General features: G+C 32.3%; 2 protein-coding genes across 4 annotated transcripts; one reads left to right on the top strand and one right to left on the bottom strand.

Annotated features, from left to right (window-relative positions):
* Nucleotides 1-1,653: 1,653 nt before the first annotated feature.
* On the top strand, nt 1,654-4,937 carry LOC107039010 (serine/Arginine-related protein 53). Of its 2 annotated transcripts, none has more exons than XM_015258430.2 (4): nt 1,654-1,901; nt 2,586-2,884; nt 2,938-3,173; nt 4,757-4,937. In XM_015258430.2, the coding sequence occupies exons 1-4, from the start codon at nt 1,828-1,830 to the stop codon at nt 4,859-4,861; spliced, it is 714 nt and encodes a 237-aa protein (XP_015113916.1). In that variant the 5' UTR covers nt 1,654-1,827; the 3' UTR covers nt 4,862-4,937. The 2 variants fall into 2 exon arrangements, with proteins under 2 accessions (XP_015113916.1, XP_015113917.1); XM_015258431.2 differs by having other exon boundaries at nt 1,655-1,901; nt 2,962-3,173.
* LOC107039009 (integral membrane protein 2B) lies at nt 4,935-15,476 on the bottom strand. Of its 2 annotated transcripts, none has more exons than XM_015258427.1 (5): nt 15,171-15,476; nt 9,234-9,722; nt 7,576-7,690; nt 7,348-7,500; nt 4,935-6,255 (listed from the first exon to the last, which is right to left on the bottom strand). In XM_015258427.1, exons 1-5 carry the CDS (start codon nt 15,249-15,251, stop codon nt 6,140-6,142), a joined length of 954 nt encoding a protein of 317 aa, XP_015113913.1. In that variant the 5' UTR covers nt 15,252-15,476; the 3' UTR covers nt 4,935-6,139. The 2 variants fall into 2 exon arrangements, with proteins under 2 accessions (XP_015113913.1, XP_015113914.1); XM_015258428.1 differs by lacking the exon at nt 15,171-15,476 and adding an exon at nt 14,690-14,735.
* Between the last annotated feature and the right edge of the window lie 1,337 nt (nt 15,477-16,813).

Raw genomic sequence — 16,813 nt, 5'->3', positions numbered from 1 at the left:
AGCATCACGTGCCTTCCTCTAGTGCATCAGAGCCTCCAGTATCATCCTTTATTTACGGTTTATGCAAAGTAGGATGTTGTTTTTATGGTTTTTTACGGGTGAGTCGGGAAATAAAAACCTTCTCTTGGTCAGGGGATCGTGCACCTGTCACGTTTTGGGCAGAGGGAATTATTTTGACGCTTTAAATCCGAATGTAAACAGAGGGTAATTCCGCTTTGGGGTTGAGTCTAGATTTTTCAGAAGTCCTGTAATAATACTGGCGAAATTATTTGGTTTCACTGAAATTTCAAGGAATTTCGCCATTCAAAATTCATATTTTCGTTGACTTGATTTGGAAATAAATGGAAACTGTAATTTTCAGATCAATGTTTCCAGGAAATAATAAATTTAATATATTAGTCATTTAAATTAATTATTAATTGAGTTCAATTAATTAAATCATCTAATTAAATTAACTAACTAAATTAATTTAATTACTTTAATTGAATAATTAAATAATTAAATTAATTTTTTTATAAATTAATACCATTATTAGTGCCATTATTAGTGGATTTTGTTTTTTAAATAGGAATTAAGAAAGAATAAGAAAATATATTTTTAAATTTCAAATTAATTGAAAATACAGTGAATTTTTGGTCCTGAAGATTCATATTTTGTTGAAAGAAATAAAAAAACAGAATTCAAAAATCCAAGTAACTTGGGAAATTCTCATCTTCGAAATTTTGCTAGTAAGAATTTTTTTTTGTTTTTAGATAAAATTTCTGATATACTCAGTGAAACTTTTGATCAAGCTTCGGTTTCACTGAAATTTATTCTGTAATAATTCTTGACAATTACTTTCCGAAATTGTGTTCCTTCGACTTTATTATCCGTAAGATAACACTCTAATTATGTTAAAGTTCGAGAGACCATACATTTTTGAATACAAAATTGAAAGATAACCGTCTAATCCATTGTTAAACGTTTCCTCAATATAAATTTGATAAATTGGTCTACATAAAACTAAAATTAGAAAATGAAATTGAAAATTAGAATCCATCAAAAAAATAGAATCTCTCTAGAAAGAATCGGAAGAGAATAAGTCATGTAGAAAAATCAGAATAAATTTACCCGTAAACATCACTAAAAAATTTTAATACACTGGTGGTTAGGTCTATACACGATAAATAAATAAATAAATAAATAAATAAATAAATGAATAAATTAATGAATGAATAAATGAATAAATTAATGAATGAATAAATGAATAAATAAACAAATAGAATTTCACTAAAATGTCTCGCCAATTCCGCTAGAATTCTTATAATAAAATATTCTGGAAAATTCGCTTCATTTTTCTAATAATTTTTTTCTTCACACGCAGTTCTATTTTCTTCTACTCCGCTTATTCACGTCTATTTCTTTTTCGTTTTATCCTCTAACCCACGTCACAGTTTTTATGAACCTTTTCAGAGTTCGCAACATCCCGCGGGCAAAAACCGGGCTAAACAGAGCGGAAAGTGATCGATTAATAGATCTGCTGGATTTTTATCGACTTATTTCCGTCGGGATGAAAGCGAGATTTGAAAAATTCTGCAGTCGCTAGCAGCATCTGCCGAGGAATTTCAGAAGTTTCGGGAGAAAAAATACGCGATCGTATGTGGGGCAGGGGGGGACATCTAGCAGCCGATGGGTTTATCAGTGTTATCTCGGAGCATTTTGGAGCACTGGGGAGCATAACTGATCATAACCTTCAAATAATATTCAATATTTTGCGACGATGGCAAATAATCGGGAGTTAATGTCAATTGAATAAGTTTATTCATTTAGACTAGAATTTTTGGTGATATGGCGAGGTACTCGAGTGACTCTGATTCGGATCGGAGTGGAAAGTATCGAAAGAAGCATTACAGGAGATCCAGGTAATTGAAAGACTATATTTTCTTTTTGTTGACGTTCGCGTGATGGAGTTATTCCGATATTGACGATGGTCAAACAATTGTTATTAAAAATTGGAAGAAGAGAGTAAATTCCCGTCGTTTCTTCATGAAAAATTGATAAACTGTGAAAGCTGTCATATTTTTATTTTTTTTAATTAATTTGTTTATTAAAAAGAGAAACGATTTCAAAATTCAAAACATCATTCGATCAGGAAAATTGATACTTTCAAATTATGCAATGGTATCAATTATGCATGACAAGAAAAATAATAATTAATAATTAATCATTTCAAAAAAATGAATAATTTTTAAAAAATAATTATTAATTAATAATTAATAATTTTGTTATGCATTGGCAAAAAAATAAGCAAAAAAAAATTTTTGCTTATTTTTTTATTATTTAAAATTAAAAGAAAAGTAAAAAAAAAGTGAAAAATTTTTACTTATTTTTTTTATTTTAAAATTTTTTTTTCTTCTTTATTTGCAGAAAAAAAAATTTGCCAATGAATAGTCAACCCGTGAAGCCTTTCCTTAACCTCCCCTCAATACTTTGTTAAAATTTCAGCCATTCATATTGGATAGAATCAGAGAAAAATTAAATGAAAAAAAAAACTTTTACGACCGCTTAAATTATTGTCAGTGATTCACTGAGCCTATTCTGATCAGATCCAGCAGTTCAGACTCCAGCGACAGTTCCTCATACCGTAAACGATCCTCCAAATATTCCAAATCACGAAGGCATCGACGCTCTCGTTCGAAAAGCCGAGATAATCAGAGATCTTCAAAAAGTTACAAGTCGTCTCGAGGGAGTTCGAGGGATAGGGACAGGCATAGGTACAAATCTCCCGAGAGAAATAAAAAAAAGACGAGATCTGCTTCGAGGGAAAAATCCACGAGTCGATCCAGCAGTTCTCAGTCTTACGTCAAATCGACGACCGAGAAGAACGTCAATATTCTGGCCAAAGGTATAATTCACCCCTCGGAAGGGGAGAAATTTGAATAAAAACATAATCCACAGGATTCCTGGGGTTTTCACTTGCAGATGAGTTTACCATCGAGCCAAGAATAAATGAGAGCGTTCTGGATGAAATTAATGCATCGGGCTTCACTCAAAAGCAGTTTACGTCATCGGCTCACAGCAAAGAGAAGAAAACAAACAAAAATATTGTGATTGACATAACTGCAGACACTATTCAAGTACCTCCAGCTGTGAAAACCTCCTCGACGATTCATGAGAGTATTTTTCATACTTCTGTAAGTGGACATGAAGATAAATAATTATTGGTCATTTTCGTGTCTGAATAGGGACTTCTGCATTTAAAAAACAAATTCAAACTGGAATTGTTTCAGAATATTTTCGGTTCTGTCAGTCTAGGGTAAAACAATTCTTATTTCGACTCACAGAATTTGGAAATTACCCAAACACAAGTGGGAAATTGATGTTGAATTGCATATAGTATAGTTATTTTAGCTAATAAATTAGCAATATGCACATCATTTGCTCCTATCATATATATAATTCATTGTTTATTTCATTTTATTAAATTGAATAAGATTTCTTTTCAACTAATTTTGTCAAATTTTCAACTTGGTAATGTTATCATCATAATTATTCTTATTATCCCTTTCTTCTGTACAACCGATTATCTTTTTTACGGTTCTATCTCTCCCATCAGCCCTTCGATAAAATGTTAATGGAAACATTTTATTTACACATACTTGAATGAATTTGAAACATTACATTTGAAGAAACCATCGGAAAGCTCACTTTCAGGGAAATTCATGAAAAATTCGAAATTTTCAACAATCATCATAAAAATCAAATCAACCAATATAGCTATCGTAATAATCTTTTAGCTTCGACTTAATGGCATTAAAACAAACATTTTAAGCTATGATTGAATTCATTTAAAGCATGATATGCAAAGATATCCACGGAATTCTGATTTTAAAAAAATACAAAATTTTTGCAAATTTTGAAATAAATCAAAATAACGATTATTGCTATCGCCTTGATCTTCGAACTCGGTCAGAATGACATCCAGACAGAATTTTTAAGCCATCATTCAATCAATTCAGAAAATTTGTTTATTTATTGCGGGACAACTAATTTTCGAAAAAATTAGAAAATTAAAAAACTGATCGATGAATTCATTTTTAATTAATGGCGATCGATAGCGTTCAACAATACCTGCATTAAAAAGAATTAATTCCATCCATTCATTACACTGTTAGAAAATTACTCTTGAAATAAAAAATGAAAAAACTTGAAATTTTTAAAAACACTAAATTTACATGAAATTTATCTCCATTTTGTTACTGAAAAATCAGGTAACTTCTTTGAATATTCAATCTAATTCTAATTTCCCGATCTATACCACAACGGAAATGATTGAAAATAATAAAAATCCTGGCAACTATTTAACGGAATTCTCAATTTATTGAAAATTAAATTAAATTTCATATCCAATTTTGATAATGAAGCCTAAAATTCAAGCTGTTGAAATATCGATGATAACTCACCACGAAAAACTAAATTTTCGAACTTTTTGAATCATATTGGGTCAATATAACATAAAAAATCCAAAACTTAAATTTGAATTAATTAATATAAACCTAATTAATAATATAATTATTGATATATTTAATAGTATTATTAGCTATATCATTAATTATATTCGTAATGAAAAGAATAAACGTGTCACAATGAATTTAAGCGATAGATTAAGAGAAAACATTATTAATTCATTATTCAATTCAATTATTTATGAGAACGCAATAATTGTCATTTTCTCCTTGCTTTCCCTCCAAACTTCATTAAAAAAATCGTTTTTCAGATTATGATGGACCAAGACGCTCGTTTCGACAAATGGGTAAAAAAGCTGTTCAACTTGCGACAGAAAGCTATAGTAGAATTATTCTCAACTGCCACCTCTCAGTAATAATTAATATCAACTAACAAAAAAATATTAAACCCCAAAATGTACAAAGCCAAAATAAACTAAATACCAACCATAACATTAATATTTTCTTTATTTTACCACTCTTACAGCATTATCGCTTAGACATTGATAAATTCGTATTCGAATAATTCCCTCTAATGAATATAAGTGACAAAAGTACAATACCTAATGTATATCTACCTTAACTAATCATACTAAACTTAATTGTATAGAAAAATGCTATTGGAATGAAAATTACGTGCATTGACTTGCAAATTATTCCGAAAAATTGATTCTATCCGTATTGATCACGCAATTATGTATTCAAAGCAATATATACAATAAAAGAGATACAAAACACGTCTGTTACACACGAGTATTTCTTACGTATATTTTTTTTCTCGTTAAATAAAATGATGACATCTACTTGGGTAGGTCTCTGTCAGCCTTATGAATTTTTTAAATTTCATATCACCACTGATTTGGCTTTACTGGTGCTACCACAGATTTCTAACGATCCTGCAAAAATCAGCTAGTGCAATTCAGTAACGAAATCGATGAAACAGTTCAAGTCAACTTGAGTTTCCGCCGAGTTTTTGAGGAATATCTCCGAATCTAAGGGAGATGGCGAAATTCTCGTAATGACCTTTTTTGTCGAGCGAAGTGAGGGCTACAAAAAAGGTCATGACAACAATTTCTCTATCTATCTTAGATTCCGAGATACTCGTCAAAAACTACATGAACCGTTTTACCTCTTCGCTACTGAATTCCCAAAAGTTCACTCTTTATCAGATGAAATTGACGGATGGCGTTGGAGTTTTTCGTTCTTCGAGAGTATCAGAAACTCCAGAATAATTAATTATGGCTCATTAGGTCGTTCTGTAAAAGCTAGACAGCTCTGGTTGAATTTTCAAAGCTATCAAATCAGTAAAGTGATAAAACGTATTCAAGGTGAACGTGAAGTCTCCAATAATTATACATCTCCCCAAGGATTCAGTGATTCTACGAGAGAATTGGAAAAAAATGTAAAGCTGAGAGAACCTCTCGACTGAAATGTCTTCTAACGAATCCTCCTGGAATCACTGATTCCCTGGACAATCCCATAACCACGCAGATGAGATATAATTGAACTGCTTTATCAACTTTTTCTGAAACACGATTGAATAGAAATTCCGGTTGATGATGGGGGAGGGGCAAGTGTTTATTATATCTACTGAGTGATTCTTCTGTCATTTTCTTTTAAGATATAATTTTTCTTTAATTTTTTATTGGATTAATTTATTTTGCCGAGGCTTTCTCCTGGACCTCCTCCATGTTTGAGATGTCGTATTCGACGATGTTGTATCCTGCGAATTGGCCGAAGAGGACACCGTCAACACTTCGTTTGACAATACCTGGGAAATAGAGAAAAAGTTGATTGAGAGTGAATTTTCAAAGTGAATTAGGAGAGGATTTTTTTGCTTTCGAATGGAGGTTGTGCATTCTTTCAAATTTAAGTTTTCGATTTTATGGATTATATCAACTCTTTATTTAATTAATTAATATAATGTCATTCATTAAAATTAATTAATTAAATGTACAAAAAATTGCTCAATTTTGTTTTCTATCTCTTTTTTTAAATGAATTAAATTAATTCAATTAACTTCATTAAAATTAATTAATTAATTTTTATCCTACGACAACTAAAAAATGTTCTGAATTAGCTGAGCGATGGCTTTAAAAATTGTGTCAATATCCCTGTAATCGAGTTCAAAGATGAAGGTGATAGTAATAATAAGGAATTTTTAAAAATGTTTTGATTTATAGAATAATTTTCAAAAATTTCTAATTTTTCTAAGATTTCTCGGAAAGAGAATTGTCCCACGGTTTCAAATTCATTTAATTATGCATGAGAAAAATTTTTCTAATATCGAAATTTCAAGATAATACAGATAGCATCATTCTTTCATTTGATTTATCCAAGAATTTTTTAAGAAATCTAACACAATTGATTAAAGAAGAAATATCATTCAATTGAACGAAACAATATAAAATGACAAATGATCTACAATACAAGAAAATGATGTGCAAGATGATCATTCGGAAGCATATTGTTGATTTATTGGCAAAAATGTTTATGAAATTTCAAGTTTTAGGTAGAATTCAAAAAAATTCATGAGTTTTCAGTGGAAGTAGAACAGAAATTTCACAAATTCCATGTATTTCCAATAGAACATGAATATTCAGAAACAAAATGACATCAATTTCAAACTTTTTCCTGAATTTTCCTGATTTTTCCGAATTTCCACGGAATAATAAAACTGAAAAATGAAGTATTTTACTCATTTTCAGACCCTTCGAACCGAAAATCAACAGAATACTTGATTTGTCAACGAGAAGATTTCCTGAAACTTCAGTGGAAATAAAACATGACAAAAATTTCCGGAATTCGACACTGAAAATTCCGAAAATTTTAAACTCATCTTCACTGAGATTGATGTAATTACCATTATTGGAGTTACTGATCTTTTCCAACTGATAAATAGGCATGCGCTTGCACTCTCGAGCAATGTAAGTTCCCACTGATGATCGATCACTGATGGGCGGAATTGTTGCCTTCATAGTCTCCCTGACTACCTCAGTGTTTACGTCGTATTCTCCTGTCAATTGAGCATAAAATTTTATTGTCTTGCTAAAATACGTGAAACACTATTTGTCCAATAGACGTTACCCACCGTTGTACATCTTGTTGAGTAGATCGTACATGTTCTTGGGAGGCAGAACTCTCTGTCTGTTCAACGGCATGACAAAGCAGGAGTGACTGTCAAGGTCAATAATGCCTGTGAGGTTCTGCAATGGGAACGATAGATTATTCAATTGATTTTTTCAATTTTTTGTCTTTAATTCGTTCTTCTTATCGTTTCTTCTTTTATAGTTGAAGAGGCCTAAGCAATGGGCAATGGAAAAATTTATGGATCAGGCGAAGAATTCCTGAGAAAATATCTGATAATGTATTTCAGCTTCGTTGCAGAGGGATGAGAGTGCTATATATTGTAAGTTAAAAATTCCTTCAGAACTTGGCACAGTCGTCTGTGTGGAAGGCAGCTTGGGGAAAATTCTCGATTCGCTTTTAAGCTCGACTGCACTGTGAGGAATTTATTCTTCAAATTGCGAGTGAAAAATCGTGAAATTCTAAAAATTTATAGTTAATTCTAATATATTTTGTTATTGACAAACTAGCGAATTTAATTATACTATTGTATTTTATTTTATTTTCATTTACGTCTTCCCAATCAGATTAATCTAATTTTATCCATTCTTATTCTTATTATATATTTTTTTAGTAAATTTGTAATAAATTACTGCTGCTGACCTGAAAATGGCCCGAATGAATTTCAAGAATTTCAAAGCAAATGGTCGAGAACAACAATTTCCTTTATATATATTTTTTCCTTAATTCACAAGTTGCAGCATTGAATGAAGAGGAATTATATTAAAGACCAATAATTTTTTATAAACAAATTTTGTTTTGTGTTTTTTTTGTGATCAAAACAAACACACAAAAGTCATTCGAAATCTCATTCGGACATTGGAAAAATCTCTCCATGTATTTCTGAAAATTTTTTTAATCCATTTTTATGAAATTATTATGAAAAGGAAATAAAAACAGAATCGGAAAGCAATAATCGACTGAAAAATGGATTTTTTTCTTCTTTTATGTCGGAGGGAACTTGGAGTCATTTTTTTTCTTCAAATATTAGAGGGACATCAATATTCCGCGAGAAGAATTTTAAAAAATGCCGAAAAAGTGGGCGGGAGGAACTAAAAAAAATAATTTTTCGATGCGAAATTTTTAAAATCTATTTTTTTTAATAATGAAAGAATACTCATAAATTCGATTTCTATCCTCGTCTTTTGATAGAATAAATAGAATTACATAAATATCAACGAATTACAAAAATCACGAATTGGAGACTGAAAATTATTAGAAGATATTTTAAAATTTTATGATTTAATTTTAACGAGAAGCAGTTTAAAAAAATTGATTCTTCCATATCTCCGGCAAATTTTAAAATCGATATATTTTTTCGAATAATGAACGAAATACCCATAAATTCGATTGCTATCCTCGTCTTTTGATCGAATGAATAGAATAAATACCAGAAATTGAGAATTGAAGACTAAAAATTTTATCGGATTATTATTACGCATTAGTAATGTAATAATAATAATAATCATTTAATTTTGTGAATATATAATGACACTGAATTGAATAGAAATCAAATTTGAATTAAAATGAAATTGTGATGTCATCAAATAAAATTCCTTTTCGTCAAAACAAACCCAAAAATAAAAATGAAATAACGAAATAATCATTCTAATAAATACGTACAATATTAAAATCGTGGATGAATCGTCCCTCTCGTCCACCCCTGAAGTCAGGCACATCAATCTCCTCGTGCTCATTCTCAAGATCAATTTCAAAGCTCTCTTGGAAGAAATTACGAATATTATCTTCAGCCGATTCTTCAAGCACCAGTGCCTCCCTTTCAGTGTTCCGTGCAAAGGTTTTGAATAGGTTAGTGTCAGGTGGTATTCCAGCGGCCAATGCATCACTCAACAATGGCAGTTTGTTGTCCATTCGTTCGTAAGGAATGCTGTACCAGCCAGTCCTGAATCTGTGCATTTGTTCTCTTGCATAACGCTTGTAGATATAAACACCACCAATGACACCGATGCTCATGCCAAGTAGTGCGGTGAATAAGAGACAATAGAGTGTCATTGAATTCGGGCCAAGATTTGGTCTGATCCTCCGCAGAATCAGATAATGCCCGGCCATGTCTCGTTGGGGGCGTTGAGCCTCTGGATCCCCTTTGTTTTCCTGAATTGGAAAATTGCTCGTTGGAATGGCTTTTCAGTCCCTTTTGCGTTGGGGATTTTTGTGCGTTTACATTTTTCGGAAATGTTATTTTTTCGCTTTCGAGGGAAATTCGGTAATGTCTTAGAGTGATAGGGGAATGCGGATAACAACCCAAGACAGGTTCTTCTTGTGTCCTTCCTTCTTGAAAAATTTAAATGAAAGGGTTCTCTTGCATATTGATTCCTTCTTGACGTCCTCGGGGTTAAATATTTAAGCACTTCATGTAAAAGGGACGATGTAAACGTGGTATATATATTTTTTTTTGTATTCTTGTAACTTTTTTAGCAAAATAAACCGAATGGTTTGAATGCTACAAATAAAAAAAACAGGCTTGTGAAAAAATATACTGAATTCAATGGCCAATGAAAAATCTGGGTATCCAGGCAAAGAAGGCAGCTGTGATTTCCGGAATTGAGAAATTGCTCGTTGGAATGGTTTTTCAGTCCCTTTTGCGTTGGGGATTTTTGTGCGTTTGCATTTTTCGGAAATGTAATTTTTTCGCTTTCGAGGGAAATTCGGTAATGGTTTAGAGTGATAGGGGAATGCGGATAACAACCCAAGACAGGTTCTTCTTGTGTCCTTCCTTCTTGAAAAATTTAAATGAAAAGGTTCTCTTGCATATTGATTCCTTCTTGACGTCCTCGGGGTTAAATATTTAAGCACTTCATGTAAAAGGGACGATGTAAACGTGGTATATATATTTTTTTTTGTATTCTTGTAACTTTTTTAGCAAAATAAACCGAATGGTTTGAATGCTACAAATAAAAAAAACAGGCTTGTGAAAAAATATACTGAATTCAATGGCCAATGAAAAATCTGGGTATCCAGGCAAAGAAGGCAGCTGTGATTTCCGGAATTGAGAAATTGCTCGTTGGAATGGCTTTTCAGTCCCTTTTGCGTTGGGGATTTTTGTGCGTTTACATTTTTCGGAAATGTTATTTTTTCGCTTTCGAGGGAAATTCGGTAATGTCTTAGAGTGATAGGGGAATGCGGATAACAACCCAAGACAGGTTCTTCTTGTGTCCTTCCTTCTTGAAAAATTTAAATGAAAGGGTTCTCTTGCATATTGATTCCTTCTTGACGTCCTCGGGGTTAAATATTTAAGCACTTCATGTAAAAGGGACGATGTAAACGTGGTATATATATTTTTTTTTGTATTCTTGTAACTTTTTTAGCAAAATAAACCGAATGGTTTGAATGCTACAAATAAAAAAAACAGGCTTGTGAAAAAATATACTGAATTCAATGGCCAATGAAAAATCTGGGTATCCAGGCAAAGAAGGCAGCTGTGATTTCCGGAATTGAGAAATTGCTCGTTGGAATGGTTTTTCAGTCCCTTTTGCGTTGGGGATTTTTGTGCGTTTACATTTTTCGGAAATGTTATTTTTTCGCTTTCGAGGGAAATTCGGTAATGTCTTAGAGTGATAGGGGAATGCGGATAACAACCCAAGACAGGTTCTTCTTGTGTCCTTCCTTCTTGAAAAATTTAAATGAAAGGGTTCTCTTGCATATTGATTCCTTCTTGACGTCCTCGGGGTTAAATATTTAAGCACTTCATGTAAAAGGGACGATGTAAACGTGGTATATATCTTTTTTTTTTGTATTTTTGTAACTTTTTTTAGCAAAATAAACCGAATGGTTTGAATGCTACAAATAAAAAAAACAGGCTTGTGAAAAAATATACTGAATTCAATGGCCAATGAAAAATCTGGGTATCCAGGCAAAGAAGGCAGCTGTGATTTCCGGAATTGAGAAATTGCTCGTTGGAATGGTTTTTCAGTCCCTTTTGCGTTGGGGATTTTTGTGCGTTTGCATTTTTCGGAAATGTAATTTTTTCGCTTTCGAGGGAAATTCGGTAATGGTTTAGAGTGATAGGGGAATGCGGATAAAAACCCAAGACAGGTCCTTCTTGAAAAATTTAAATAAAAAGGTTCTCTTGCATATTGATTCCTTCTTGGCATCCTCGGGATTAAATATTTACGCACTTCAGGTAAATTATTATAATTAATTAGTCAAAAATGACCATAAACATGGGATATATCATATATCTTTTTGTAACTCTTTTTTAGTAAAATAAACCGAATAGTTTGAATACTATAAATTTAAAAAAGACGGCTCTTCCGGATTTTATCATATTTATATTTTTGAATCACTAATTCACCTACTGAAGAGTTCTAAAAATAGAAATAAAAATCGAGGGCAATGTGAACAAAATATATGAAAATAAAAAATGAAACTATTTCTGGAATTCAAATCTGGAATTATTTGCCGATTTGATGAGATGAAATGTAGAAATTTTTTTTAGACACTCTTATGGATTTTATTTTCGAATGAATAATTCGACTGCTGGAAGACTTCAAAAATAAAAATAAAGGTGGAGGGCAATGCGAAGAATTCACACTTGATATGCTGAATTCAATGGCCAATGGAAAATCTAGGGCAATCAAGGCAAACAAGGCAGCTTTGATTTCCTGAATCGTGAAATTTCTCGTTGGTTGCATTTTTCGAATATGACATTTTTTCTTGTTCACGGAAAATTCGGTAATATTTTAGACTGGGGAATATGCATAAGAAATCAACGTTTCTGATGATTAAGAGAAATTATTTTCAGTCGCTCTGACAAAATTAAGTAAATAAATTGTCTTGTGTACTAATTTTCTTGTCACGGGCTCTTACGAATTCTATTTTCGAATTAATAATTCACCTACTGGAAGTCTCTAAAAATAGGAATAAAAATGGCTTTGTGAATAAAATATGTGAAAAACAAGTATGAAACCAAATTTCTGATCATTAAGAGGGATTATTTGCAGATTTGACGAAATGAAATGTATAAATGTTTCTTATGCACAGACTCTTATGGATTTTGTCTTCGAATTAATAATTTAACTGCTGAAAGACTCTAAAAATAAAAAATTCAATACCTAATGAAAAATCTGGGGTATCCAGGCAAACGGGCAGCTTTGATTTCCTGAATTGTAAAATTTCTCATCGGAATGGCTTCAGTCCCTTTTACATTGAGGATTTTTCTATATTTGCATTTTTCAAGAATAAAATTTTTTCTTGTCCGAGGGAAATTCTATAATATTTTAAACTGGGGGAATATGCACAAGAAATCAACATTCCTGATGATTAAGAGAAATTATTTTCAGTCGTTCTGACAAAATTAAGTAAATAAATTGTCTTGTGTACTAATTTTCTTGTCACGGGCTCTTACGGATTCTATTTTCGAATTAATAATTCACCTACTGGAAGTCTCTAAAAATAGGAATAAAAATGGAGGGCTTTGTGAATAAAATATGTGAAAAACAAATATGAAACCAAATTTCTGATCATTAAGAGTGATTATTAGCAGATTTGACGAAATGAAATGTATAAATGTTTCTTATGCACAGACTCTTACGGATTTTGTCTTCGAATTAATAATTCAACTGCTGAAAGACTCTAAAAATAAAAAATCCAATACCTAATGAAAAATCTGGGGTATCCAGGCAAACGGGCAGCTTTGATTTCGTGAACTGTAAAATTTCTCATCGGAATGGTTTTTCAGTCCCTTCTACATTGAGGATTTTCATATATTTGCATTTTTCAAAAAAAAAATTTTTCTTCTTGTCCGAGGGAAATTCTGTAATATAAAACTGGGGGAATATGCACAAGAAATCAACATTCCTGATGATTAAGAGAAATTATTTTCATTAGCTCTGATGAAATGAAGGGAACAAATTTTCTCTTGTACGCAGGCTCTTACGGATTTTATTTTCGCATTGATAATTCACCGACTCTAAAAATAGAAATCAAAATAGAGGGCACTGTGAACAAAATATATGAAATAAAAACACATAAAATCGACGTTTCTGATGATTATGGTGAATTAATTGCAGTCGCGCTGATGAAATGAATTTTATGGATTATAACAGTCTTATGGATTTTATTTTCGCATTAATAATTCACCTCCCGGAGGGCTCTAAAAATAATGAAGCTGAAACTAGCAGAATATTCGTCAGCGGAAAATTCAATTTCGATTTTCGGTAGAATTACGAATATTAAAAAAAATTTAGAATTTCGAAAAAAAATATATTCATGGTGGAAAACTGATTGTTTATAAACGATTTTTAAAAACTGCTGTGAGCTTAAAAAATCACAACTTCACAATAATTTTATAAATATTGCTCCAAAGGGGAACCGTCTAACTTTTTTTTCAAATTTTTAAATGATTTTTTAAATGTTTAAAGTTTGAATCACAAAATAATTGCAAAATATGTGAAAGCCCAGGCCCAAACAAAGTTGAAAAAAAATCGAAAGTTCTTTGATCTTGTGCGCTTGCAGATAAATATTCTCAAATCAAATTATGCAAAACGAAAATATAATAAAAATTTGTTTTAATGACATTTGTCCCCCAAACACTTCAAAAATGTAAAAAGCAAAAAGAATTAAAAACCATCCAGAAAAAACAGAAATTCATAAAATCGATTTCTGGTAGAATTCTGAATATAAAAAAAAATTGTTACAATTTTGAAAAAATAATATTCATCATCGAAAATTGATTGTTTATAACCAATTTTTTTAAAAATATTATAACATTAAAAAATCACATCTCAATAATTTTATAAATATTCCTCCACTGGTGGTTAACTTTTTCAGATTTACCCCAACCTCCCCTAGGGGAGGGTAGGGTAAAATGGACACTTTAGACTTTTTTAAAATTATTCATAACTCAGAAACAAATGCATCAATAGAGCGCAGTTGAGGCTCATCACAAAGGGTAAGAATTGTTCTTTGCATTGAAAAAAAAAATTATTAAATTTCATCGCCATTTCAACTTGTCATTAACATTTTTAAAAAAGTCAAAAGCGTCCATTTTACCCCAACCTCCCCTACTCAAAAAAAAAAAAGCAAAAAGAATTAAAAAACGTATCCAGAATAAACCAGACCGCTGAGTTCCGCGAATTAGCGCGTCATGCCACAATCCCACGAGGAAAACCGACGAAAACTGTGGGAAATATTCCAGAAAATGCAGTCAAGAAACGTGAGACAGCTTATCGAAGCAACGCCCCGTTATTATGACGTGGGGCATCAACTTCCTCCAATAATACATGGGGATGACAGCTCTGAATTTAAAACGCAATTTCTCTCGCGACCGTTTGCCGACACCCAGAGACGAAAAAGCCCCAAAAACGACATTTCGGGTCTTCGTTATTGTTGTTAAGGGTAAGTTCAATGTGCTATTGTGTACACGAGTACCAATGACCCCTTTAATCATCAAAATATTATGAAACAGTCCAGGAAGTCTCCCAGAATTTCCTCTAAAATCCTTTCGCATAAAAAAAAAATTCCCTCAGATGTTTTTTCGTCTCGGCCCTTTGAGCCGGAGTAATTTTCATGTTTTTGTCGTGCAGAAAAAGGGAAACAAACCGTCGACTCGTCCACAACTAATGGCTGCTCCATTTTATCCGCAGGCTTCTTCTCCAGAATCGCTTTAGTGATGACCGTCATTCTGGCTAGCGTTCGTGCTTCACTCCAAAAATCACTGAATCTAAATGCCGATCAGAAATTAACTGGATCCTCCAGCACTTGACACGTTTGAGGGCTTGAGATATCGGTAATAAACACTGAATTAATGATTTTTTGTCGCGAAGGGAATTACAAACACGGCCACCGGAATTCGATTGATCGAGTGACGATCGCGCCTGTCTCAACTTGCACTCTGCCGCAATCTGTTTCGTCCCCCCTCCGCAGCTTATTCAACGACAAAGTTCGCGTTGCTTCGAGATGAATCGGCGGCACGACGCATGCGCGGAATTCAGGGCTGATTCTCATGTGGAGGGCCGAATCATTAATATCGGTATGAAGGTATTCGATATTGGTATTCGAAAAAAAAAATATCGTTTTTTCGCTTCGCAAATTTAGACTTTGATATTGACGAAAAAATATCGAATGTCGATCTATTAGTCGTTACAAGTATCGACAGAAACATATATTGAAAGCAATATTGCCCTTTTTCTTGATAAAATTTCATTTATTCTCTTTTAAAATCCTAGACTAGAAAAGTGAAAACAAATTTAGACTTCGATATTGACGAAAAAATATCGAATATCGATATATTAGTCAAATATCGGCAGATCGATATACAATTTTGGCGACTTCGATATATCGAGAGGTATCGCCCATCTCTGTAAAAAAACTAGCATTATAAGGCGCGTTCATCAAAGACTCAATCTTCATCAACACAAACTGTCATATTTTTTTTTTCTAATCGATAGCCGACAGTTGTTTGCATTGGTAATCGATATTTTCTTTCGATTAAAAAAAAATCGACACCTCGCAGTTTCGAGATTTGGGCTGCTTTTTGGGTAACACGGATCGATATTTTCATTCGATTTAAAAAAATCGACACTTTGAAATTTTGGGATTTGGACTGCTTCTTGAGTAACACGGATCGATATTTTCATTCGATTAAAAAAAATCGACACCCCGCAATTTCGAGATTCGGGCTGCTTCTTGAGTATCACTTATCGATATTTTCATTCGATTAAAAAAAAATCGACACTTCGCGATTTGGATATTTGAACTGCTGCTTGAGTAACGCGGATCGATATTTTCATTCGATTAAAAAAAATCGACACCTCGCAATTTCGAGATTCGGGCTGCTTCTTTAGTAATACGGATCGATATTTTCATTCGATTAAAAAAAAATCGACACCTCGCGATTTTGATATTCGGGCTGCTTCTTTAGTAACACGGATCGATATTTACATTCGATTAAAAAAAAAATCGACACTTCGCGATTTTGATATTTGACTGCTTCTTGAGTAACGCGGATCGATATTTTCATTCGATTAAAAAAAAAATCGACACCTTGCGATTTCGAGATTTGGGCTGCTTTTTAGTAATACAGATCGATATTTTCATTTGATTAAAAAAAATCGACATCTCGCAGTTTCGAGATTTGGGCTGTTTCTTGAGTAACACAGATCGATATTTTTATTCGATTAAAAAAAATCGACACCTCGCAGTTTCGAGATTTGGGCTAGTAATACGGATTGTTCGACAATTTC

This window comes from Diachasma alloeum, unplaced genomic scaffold (genome assembly GCF_001412515.2).
Source record: "Diachasma alloeum isolate Michigan unplaced genomic scaffold, Dall2.0 Dall_scaffold_00289, whole genome shotgun sequence".
In the NCBI taxonomy this organism is placed as follows: Eukaryota; Metazoa; Arthropoda; class Insecta; order Hymenoptera; family Braconidae; genus Diachasma; species Diachasma alloeum.
This window is presented reverse-complemented; position numbering and strand designations above follow the sequence as displayed.

What these genes read in the sequence shown, in the direction of transcription:
- LOC107039010 (XM_015258430.2), top strand. Translation starts at nt 1,828, where the DNA reads ATGGCGAGGTACTCGAGTGACTCTGATTCGGATCGGAGTGGAAAGTAT. An exon ending in AAGCATTACAGGAGATCCAG is followed by an intron (nt 1,902 to 2,585) that starts GTAATTGAAAGA and finishes TATTCTGATCAG; the next exon opens with ATCCAGCAGTTCAGACTCCA. An exon ending in AGAGTATTTTTCATACTTCT is followed by an intron (nt 3,174 to 4,756) that starts GTAAGTGGACAT and finishes ATCGTTTTTCAG; the next exon opens with ATTATGATGGACCAAGACGC.
- LOC107039009 (XM_015258427.1), bottom strand. Translation starts at nt 15,251, where the DNA reads ATGACGGTCATCACTAAAGCGATTCTGGAGAAGAAGCCTGCGGATAAA. An exon ending in TCATCCACGATTTTAATATT is followed by an intron (nt 7,691 to 9,233) that starts GTACGTATTTAT and finishes TTCCCATTGCAG; the next exon opens with AACCTCACAGGCATTATTGA. An exon ending in GATCAGTAACTCCAATAATG is followed by an intron (nt 6,256 to 7,347) that starts GTAATTACATCA and finishes TCTATTTCCCAG; the next exon opens with GTATTGTCAAACGAAGTGTT.